This window comes from Salvia hispanica, chromosome 2, assembly GCF_029641045.1.
Source record: "Salvia hispanica isolate PSC_SH4W2 chromosome 2, Shi_PSC_v1, whole genome shotgun sequence".
Lineage (NCBI taxonomy): Eukaryota > Viridiplantae > Streptophyta > Magnoliopsida > Lamiales > Lamiaceae > Salvia > Salvia hispanica.
In genome coordinates this window covers 65832275-65842871 of record NC_142693.1, presented here as the reverse complement: position 1 = coordinate 65842871, position 10597 = coordinate 65832275, and the positions used below count along the sequence as shown (strand labels likewise).

Genomic DNA, 10597 nt, shown 5'->3' with positions numbered 1-10597 from the left:
CTCTTACCAAAAATGGAAATGACTCTACTACTATGGAACATACCAAAATGGCAAAATGACTCTACTACTATGGAACGGAGGGAATATAAGTTATAATTGGAATATTACGAGCAGCCACTACAGAAGTAATATTGAACTCTCCCCATCCAAATCCGAAATTATAAGTAATCCGGGTTTCCGTTTAACTTTCATTTCCCGCGCTTAAGATAAAAATGTCCATTAATTAATTAATATCTGCTATGGACTTAATTAATTAACTTCTTATTAATTTCAAGAGTGGACTTAGCATGAAACGCTTATTTATTATTCATAGAGTAATCGAACTCCAACTAGCTGGGTTCCGAATAATAAAACCTTGTTTCACGCTCCTCTTGAGGACATTATCAAACGAGGCTCAGCTCGCGCACGATTCAATATAATAGCAATCCTAGCACCACTAGATATTGATCACCACTACCCAATATATCAGGTTCACTGGGTTACGAAAAACCCGCACCATTTGATAAGTCAAAGTAATGCATAATCAATACCGTATGCTCAATGCTAACCTACATTGATTAAGAAACAAATATTTATCAAGACATCGCCTTTCAGTAGATAGCCTAAGAACAAGTCTTGCTGTTAGATCCGTTCAGTGCTATACCACACCAATTTCATCTTATTTCAGTAAGGCTCAGAAATATGCGGACTGACATTGCAACCTTTCTCAATGGATAGTCAAATTCCAACTAGGTTGTGGAATTCATCTTTTTCTTTGTTTAGAACTGACCGTGTTACCTTAAAGTGGACGTCGCCCACAACCGGTCTACTAAAACAAAGACTTAGACTTTGTTAAGTTAACTTATACATTTAAACATACATTAACATCCATTAAATGTAAAACATAACAACATTATGACAAAAATAATCTGTTTTATTCATTGGAAAATAAAATAAGAGTTTTACAGTATTCAATCACTCGAAACGTGATTTCTAGTATACAAACTCTAACAATCAGTGAGGTAGAATCTCGTCGCCTCTTTACATGATGCCTATCATAAGGATAGGTATATAGTGACAACTTTTTTTCTATTCGGGCTAACATTGGCAAGTTACTGGAATCGAGCAGGAACTTCTCTTCCGTGGGGCATTAATGCCTCTCTTTGGCGTTAGCTGGATGAGTATCTTCGCAGTTGCAGCACTATTCGGTGTGCTGCACCTCGGAAGTGGCAAGAAATATTCATTTGCAGTCTGGTACATTCACACACGAACCTTTACGAATCCGATGCTTTTATGCTTGAACGATAACTGGGAACACGCATACCGGTCTATAAGTTAGATGTTGTTCTTGAAATCTTTGACAGGGCAACTTTTGTTGGGTTGTGTATGGTTACACGACAAGTTTGTCGTCAAGTATCATTGTGCCTATGGCGTCTCATGCGCTGAACAACTTGGTCGGAGTCATTAGCTGGCATCTCTCTTCAGAAGCGAATTAGGTAATCGCTTTCTGATGCATCTTGTAAAAGCATTTCATCACTCATTGTTTCTTTACTTTGTCGTTCTAGTGTTGCGGTGTTCGAATACATATCCGTCTTTGCGCGTGCGTGTGTGATAAAGAGATTCGGGATCGCCGGTGAAGAAAAGAATGGTGGTGGAGAGATTGAAGACAGAGTTGAGTTTAAAGAGCCAGAAGAAACTCATTCTTATTGCAAATGCAGAACTAAGCATATAGATGTCATTTTTAAGTCATTGTTAACTTATTTTTAGGCCATTATAGTAAGGATGACCTAAAATGATCAACATGATCTCAAATCCGAATTTTATAATAAAATGTGAGTATGAATGAGTAGTGGAATGATGTGGTCCACTACCAAAAATGGTAAAAAGTGAAATGAGACAAATTATGCCGAAATGAAAAATTGGGACAAAATATCCGGGACGGAGGGAGTAGTTGACTAAGGGGGCGTTAAAAGACTGACAAAAAAGAGCATTGTTTCCTCAAAGGTGAGAGACTTTGTGAAAGGATCTTGGACGCACTTTCAGTGAAATCTAAGCTCGTTGAGATTACAACAGATCCAACATGTGCATGGTACTAAGAACACATCATTGAATATTATGTATGTAAGCTTTATCATGCGTAACATAATAGTAGAATATGAGATAGAAAACATAACAATTTGGGCAGTTGACGAAGCACATATAGCTCGACAACCCTGACAACAACTCATTGGTGCACTGGCTCAGTTTTGATAATGTTAATGTTAGTGTGATTATGTTCGTGAAGAATGAATTCATGATCAATTCCAATAAAGTCTCCTTTAAGAAACTTGAGCGTGCCCCCCATCAGTGAATGAATAATTACGTAATTTTAATTTTGATTTATAATTTTCGACATTTAAGTAATATAATAATTATGCAATTTAATTATTAATGAAAATATTGGAATTTTTATGATTTTAGTTTTGGAGTTTAGCTATTTTACTTTCGAAGATATAATTATTTATTAAGAACCAACCATTTATGTAAATAGTAATGATATTGAAAATTGGAAACTATATAAAACCCAAAAAAATTTAAAAGTAAATTTGGAAGTTAGCGTGTTTAGGTAAAGTAAATAGCGTTTTTTCGTTAATTTATAAATATAAATCCCACAATTCCCAAATAAACATTCTAAAAGACTGAAACCCTATGCCCTTACATGGCAACGACAACCCCGCCTTCTTCAATGGCGAAACGACATCGTTCGCAGGTTCACGACGGCGCAGCTGCAGGCACGGCGGAGCTCAACTCTGTTTTCATAGACACCAGCCTCGGTACTCACATCGCCGTATCCGTATGCAGCTCCGACACTGTTTCAGACTTAAAAAGTATCGATCCTCTACCTCTATTTCAGTCGTTGTTTTTCACAATTTCTGTAATCAGTTAACAATTTCATTTATGCTAATCGCTTTCATGAATGTATCATTCATCACGCAGACATTGTGTATATGAACTCGATTGCGGCATAATTTGTGTATGTAATCCTTTTTTGGCAAATACTGATCGCATAAGCATTGAATGTTGAGAAGTTTGTATTCTGTTGATTCCGCAAATTGAGCTCATAATTTGCTGAGATTGTGTATGACACCGGCATTTGCTGACTGATTCTATAAACGCGCAGAGAAGGTGACTGTGGCTCATAAGCAATCCTTTCCGGAAATTGGTGAGATAGAGGTCCACTCTGCGAAGGTACATGCTTTATTTTAGAGGTCTGATGGCGGAGTTTGTTTCTGTAATTCGCATCTGATGATTTTCTGCTATTTATGTAGTTGGAACAGAGATCAAACTATTATCATCTGTCAGACGACATGCTTGTTTGGACTGCGTTTGGCGAGGTTAACAGAAATTGTTTTCTTTCGGTCACAGCTTCCATTGTCCCCAGACATCTCTCAGGAAGAAGCTCTATGAATGATATTGATGATGATTGCAACGGTTTCATATCTGATAGAAACAAGAATGCAATTGTTCTTTTTGCGTTGCCGGCTCGTGCTGCTCAAAATAATGCTGAGAATAAATCTGGAAAAACTAAAAAGAGAAGGAAGAAGAAAAAGCACACTGCACCAGATGTCCAAGAAAATTTGCCAGTTGAGGATCAACAGGTTAGTGTTGAACCTTTAGCAACAAAAGAAAATTCATTTTGTAATTTCTATATCTTCACTAGGGCCCATGGGGCAGCAGGACTAGCACCTAGACGACTGCTTTTTAAGAACTAGCCCTGTTAATTTAATGTATATTTTCGTTATTTAGTCTTTAGACAGTATCAATCAGTACTAATGTTGTCAAAGATTCAAACTATATTACTTAGTACTTAACAAGAAACCGATATATCTATTGTACAATTCTACTAAAATTTGAAAAATAAAAAAAATCAAGTAAAATTTAAAATCCTGCCTAGGCCCTGCATTACTTTTATAAGTTGGTATGTGTTTGTATCAGATGCAGTTATGATTTTCTGATACACTTACTTTTCCTTGAAGTTTAGGAATTTACTGGCTACATTTTTTCTCTTGTTTTATTCATTTTACAACTAAACGAACGACAACAACTACATTTTATTCCCACACACCGGCGTTGAGATTTAAGTTATGATACAGTATGAACTTAGCAGCATGTTTAGGTGATGTGATTTTTATTTCACATTGTGATAAGAAATGTCTTCATATAGGTTTTAGAGGTGCCAGAATTGGTATAGTTTGTTTGTATGCTATCCGATGACTGCCTATTTTATTGGTGTTTGTCTTGGCCTCTATGCTTAACATTTTTATAAATGCTGTAATTACAGGATCCAGTGCTGCAAAAGGAAAAACTTTGGCTATGTTAGAAGAGTAAGTCCGTTATCTGCTTTTTGATCATTGAGGTTTCTCTACTGATTTTAGGCTCTATAAAGCATGAAAGTCCTATATTTTATTTCTTTGCTCATTCTTTATATAGTCCATGCACAATCCTATATTATTCTGGATGTTTACTTCAATTATAGTTTGGAATTGAATGGCTAAAAATTAAGATACTTTGATGGTATGAGCAAATTTGAGCTTGTCTTTCAGATACCCAATCTTGTATGCTATATCCATCCCCTAAAAATGGAGCCTTGGAGACATCATGAGTTTTAATGCGAAATTAGTAAAGTAGGAGAGAGAAAGAGAAAAAGTAGTTGAAGTGATGTTAGTAGATAGTAATAGTATGACCCACATCATTATTAGCGTCGAATTATGGTAGATGGACCAAACTGGCAAAAGGGGATTTACTCATTTTTTAGGGGCGGAGTGATTATTATAAATCTAATCTATAAACTGCCCCCGAGTGATAGTACGAACACCGGAATAGGTTATATCCAACTAGATGATGTGCAACTCCAAGCCTCGAATCACCCATATTATAAAGTCATGCATTGGGCTCCCAAATCTTCATTTGCTTGTGCAGCATTATAAGCTTGTGATAGGTATAGTATTGCATTGCTACTGTGATCACGATTTGATTGACTGTTAACATGTTGCAACAGGGAGAATGTGACGATGGATGTGATCCTAAGAAGCTCGAAGCGGTTCAAGAAGGCGAAGGAGATCGCCACCCAGATCGAAGAATCCCAGCCCATCGATTTTGTTCTTGATAGTCAGCCCGTTTAACCTTGTCGTCGGAATAGATGTAAAAAAAATTTCAGTACAAGGGAAATACAGTAATATTTTCACTACAAAGGAAGATGCCGTAGACTTTATTTCATTACCTGGGAAGGATTACCTTCGCAATTTTGGGTTTTTTAGCGAGGGAAATGTCCCTTTTTGTGTTTTTTTTGTATCACAATTGATATCCTTTTAGTTTCCTTTTTGAGTAAAGGCCAAAAGTGGTCCCCAACATATGATCGTTTTATCAATTTGGTCCTTAACATGATCTTTTTTATTATTTGGTCCCTCACAAATGAATTTCGACCTGAACCGGTCCTCCAATTGACGGAACCGTCAATAATAGGTAATAGGCGGTCAACGTCATTTCCGCGGCCAACCTCAGCTTCGGCAACCTTCTAGCAGCCTGCACTCTCCCCCTCTTCAACCTCAGCTTTGGCAACACCTTCAACCTTCCCCCCTTCGCCGCCAACTACTCCGCCCCCCTCAACTACACCTGCTCCAACACCGCCTTCTGATTCTCCGCCTCCGCCAACGGCACCCAATCCGACCGCATCGCCGCCGTCTGGCTCGCCGGCGCCGAGCTCCTCCGCACCAGCACCCCAGTCTACCCCCGACGGCGTCTCCTGGTCCTTCAACAAGGACGTCACCCGCTTCTCCGCCCTCCTCTGCCGCCCCAAACTCACCCTCTCCGTCATGCTAGACAGCTAGATAACTTTCTGAAACTAACGTGTACGTTGATAACTCTAAAAAAAATGTATATTTGCCAAATATTTTTGAATCACAATATTATTATGCTTAAATGTATAATACATGGCAAATTCAGTATATGTATAAAATTAAGACACGAAAAAATATACTAGTATAAATAATTTATGTAGTACGTACACTTTACATCAATCTATAAGTATTAAAATTCGTATGAGTTCAAATATGTTGACCAAACAATACACCCAACTTCATAAGTAAATAAGTAATCTCAAATTTCAATTTCTAATAATTATTATGATCAATTATGTGCAGATTATATATAATATTAATTGGTCAAATACTCATAATCATAACGTAAGGTGAAACAGTCACGGGAGATGCTTCAATTCTCCAATTTACGAAAAAGTACTAGTAGTTTATTCATTTAAATTTTAAATTTGAATATCAAAAATTAAAATATTAAGAAGAATTGCGAATTAATTTACACCGAATACGGAGCGTCATGCTCAAATAAAAGAGGGGGCATAGGTTGAGATAATTAATTATGAATTATTTAAGAATTTATTTCTTCCTACGCTTTTGTACTCAACTATACTATTTCATGTCTCTCTCTCTCTCATACACACATATTGACGAAACCAGGAATTTTATATTGGGAGTTCCAAATTTTAGGTAAATTTTAGTATCAGTATAGCCAAAAATTGTTGCAACATAAGCAATGGAGAGTTGCAAGAGATATAGATGAATAATGAAAGGAAAATAACTCGAGATATCTAATAGAAAATAGATAAAGATGTGTTGATCATCTGTTAGAAAATAAAGTGTAAGTAAATTAGAAAATAAGATAAAAAAAAGTTGAAAATATAGAAATAAATAGCAGTCCAAGTAAAACTCTTTGACATAAAAATGTATGAAAATAAAACAAATACTCATATGAATATAATTCATGTCTAAATCTCAAATGCAATTTCACATAGAAATTGAACGGTCTAATAAATTGCAAAGATTGCTAGCGTTGTAATAGATCCCAAAAATTAGGTATTTAATTTTGAATAACCAAAATGACACAATCGTTTGCAAGATTGCTAGCATTGTAATAGATCCCAAAGATTAGGTATTTAATTTCGAATAACCAAAAAGACACAATCGTGTTACAAACATACAATTGTCAAATAAATCTGTCTATGCATTTATTTTATTTGATACAATATGTTCTTGTTTATCTAATTAGATATATTATTTTTCCATAATTAAGTATCCATTTACTAAGATTTGTGAAATTTTAATCAACCAAATGATAATTGCCATACAGTATACAAATGCATTTATTTTAGATTATTAAGGAAAGGAGTGTTAGACATAAACAAGGAAAATAAATCGATTTGTTCATGAGGGGTTTTCGACTTGGGACACAAAACTAAGGAAACTAAAACAATTGGACATAAAACAAGAAAATTAAATACTAGAATTGTTGAAGAGGTGAGTCGAACCTGGGGTATTTAAGATTTAGAGTCTTGGGCCGAAAACACTTGCTCTTCCTCAGAATTTTTATAATTGTAGGGAATATACTCCATCCGTCTAAAAAAAATAGAGCACAATTATCATTTTTGACCTTCCAAAAAAAATAGAGCACAATCATTTATGGAAAGTTTTCAACAAATAATAACCATACACATCATTCTGCTAATACTATTTCTCACTTACTTTTTCTCCTTTCTCTCTTAATTTTTTTACCTTTCTCTCTTACTTTACCAATTTTATATTAAAACCTGTTGCATACACAAATTGTTTTATTTTTTTATGAACGGAGGAAGTATATAGTACTAATAACTACATTAGCTGGGGCCAGTGCCCCCCAGGCCCCATAGACATAGTGGCTTCGTCATAGGTCCTTATATAACATGTTTGACTATCGAGCTCTAGACACCCATTTTTCTCTGCAATCAAAATGACATATAGTACTACTTTTAACTTACACATTTCAAGAGTCTTTTCCTGCAACACCCCGACTTTTTCTATCTTTTTAGTTGAGCTCAAAACGACGTTGAATTTGCAAGCCAAATTTTTTTTTGTTAAATCAAAAACATTATGGTCGAACTAAATCTATATGATAAAGTCCAAATCCAATAACAATCTTGTGGACTAGCATCTAAACTTTTTTTTCAAATTCAAAGTTTCCCAATTTCAATTCATCTGAGGCAGCCCAAAGAGATTTATTTTTTCATTAACCAAGAATTCTTTAACTCCCCCACTGACGTTTTTTTGTCTTCCGCTACTTGCACATTTAAATCCAACAGTGAATCCCAGCAAATCTTCGGTTTCGAATCAGTTTCGATACTATCATTTTCTCACCATTGTATACTCTAGAATCGAGAATAGGGAGCAGCATCAAACGGTGAATAAAGGATATTTTTTTAACGGAGAATGTGAATAAAGTGTATGGGCCTCTTATTCTTATATTGTAGGGGCTGCTCCAATTTTATTTAGCACTTGGGTTGGAGTTAAATACTTGATGGGTCGTTATGATCAATATTTTGTTTGGATGGGCCAGAAATTAATTAATCTTGGGGCTGAAGTTGTTGGTCGATTAAGTACGACGTCGCCTCGAAAATAAATGAAAGAAAAGATAAGCGTGGACTTGGCAAGGACTTCTCCGCGGACAAAATTAAAGTCGAAGTAAGGAATTCAAATTTGGGAAATAAACGAACGAGGTGGAATTTTCGAACTAAAGTTTTACTGTGGGCTTTTCGAACTAAAGTATTTCAAGAGCTTTCGATTTAATATATCGGTTTGAGCATATTTTAAATGACGAAATTCCTTTTAACTGTGTCTGCAATTATTTAAATTCCAAGCATGGATTGCTCGACCTTGACCGAAAAACGAGTTGTGTTTCAAATACGTTTTATGAGAAAAATAAAGTTGAGAAGGGTATGTAATGCCGTGTTTTTGTTTTGAGAAATGTCTATCTGTTTGTTTAGGAAGTGTCCCTACTAGACCTATTGAAATTGAATTCGTGTCTGACTAGGGAGTGAGTCCCTACTTAGGCTAGCGTACACCATGTTAGGGAGATATAAAACAGAGAAACAAAAACCGGATATCTGAAAGTCGTGTTTATCACTTTCAGATCAAATCAATTTCGGGGTTCAACCAAAATGTTTGATCGGATAAAATTCAGAGTATTAGAAGATCATATGTTTGTATTTTTCGATGATATTGAACCAGAAAATGATCAGTAGAAGAAGAAGATGAAACAGTGCAATGAAGCATTGCAACTGTTGGGAGATGAAACCGAAAATAACCGAATTTCAAATGTTTCCAAAATTGCAATTTAGTCCTTCGACTTTCGGAAATTATATTTTTGGATGAATTTCCGATACAGTAACTTTGTCGGAAATAAAAAATTTGTCGAACCCAGCCAGGGGCTCTGCCCCTTGGACCCCACTACCCGGGGGCGCTGCCCCTTGGACCCCACTACCCGGGGGCGCTGCCCCCGGACCCCCGTTCATCTATCTAGGAGCTTCGCTCCTAATATTATAACGAATTCAAATAAGCGTGCACTCCGCACCTCCATACTTAAATGATGTATCATTATAACAATAACCGATCATTCAAGTTAATCCAATTATACTAAAATATCTAACACACCATTGAGGATCGTGAGCCGTCTTTTGGGTTGGTCGGTCGGGTGATCGAGTTTGTGGCCATATTCTCATTTCACATGCTGTTGAGGTTGTTGAGATGGTGATGTTGAGGTTGTTGAGATGATGATGTTGATGATTGCTTAGTGGGGAGTGAGTCCCTACTATGAGTTTAATCGAATTCGGTCCTAGCAAGGGTGCGTCCCTACTTAGACTAATGTACACGATGAGAACTGTGAGTCATCGAAGGGGTTGATCGGTTTTCGTGCTCTTAGAAAGTGGCCACCTTACGCGGCACCCTAAAGAAAATATGGCATTTTCTTAAATAAATCAATATTATAATAATCAAACAAGAGTACATTTGACATTTGACAATTTTGACATTCTTGGATGTGTTTGGTGATTCATTCATTATTTTAATATAAGTACATCGTACTACAAAGACATTTTAGATAATATGTTTGAGTTTGATAAAATAATGGAGCCGTAAATCCAAGTAGATTCGAGTAATTAGTTGTGAAAAATGAAGGATATAGATTCAATAATTGACATGTGAAACTCTCGAAAATTAGGCGATCTTTGATGTGTTATTATTATTATTATTATTATTATTATTATTATTATTATTATTATTATTATTATTATTATTATCAATATCTACTATTTATTTTGTTGAATAATTATTATAATATCTTCAGAGATGGAGAAAAATGCATGTCATACTTAAAAACGTGTTTATATGATTCAATTTAGACAAATTAAATGTGCTGTAAAGCCTAAGTAGCTTTGAATAATTCGCTCGCCCATTGTAAAGTTAAGAGCAACTATATTCAGTATGGGCTATAATGGTAGCTGTGTCCACGTGATATCCATATGCATATGGAGTAGTTTTAAAGGATTAACCATCCATGTGCAATGGTTTCTTCATTAATACTACGATGGAGAGGTAAAATCCCTAAAAGGGATGTTCGGTTTGCAAAATTGTATCGGAGATTAAATTTGTAATGTATTTGGTTTATGAGATTCAACCCCACAACTCAATCCTAGATGGATAATCATGGGATAATTAGTCTTGACAAACTTCCTATGACTAAAATAATCTCACGACTCAAT

At 35.6% G+C, this 10597-nt stretch overlaps 1 protein-coding gene across 1 annotated transcript; it reads left to right on the top strand.

Annotated features, from left to right (window-relative positions):
* Positions 1 to 2653: 2653 nt before the first annotated feature.
* On the top strand, positions 2654 to 5369 carry LOC125200800 (uncharacterized). Its single transcript, XM_089064538.1, has 5 exons — positions 2654 to 2846; positions 3140 to 3207; positions 3288 to 3617; positions 4301 to 4343; positions 5018 to 5369. The coding sequence occupies exons 1-4, from the start codon at positions 2678 to 2680 to the stop codon at positions 4337 to 4339; spliced, it is 606 nt and encodes a 201-aa protein (XP_088920664.1). The 5' UTR covers positions 2654 to 2677; the 3' UTR covers positions 4340 to 4343; positions 5018 to 5369.
* The last annotated feature ends 5228 nt before the right edge of the window (positions 5370 to 10597 follow it).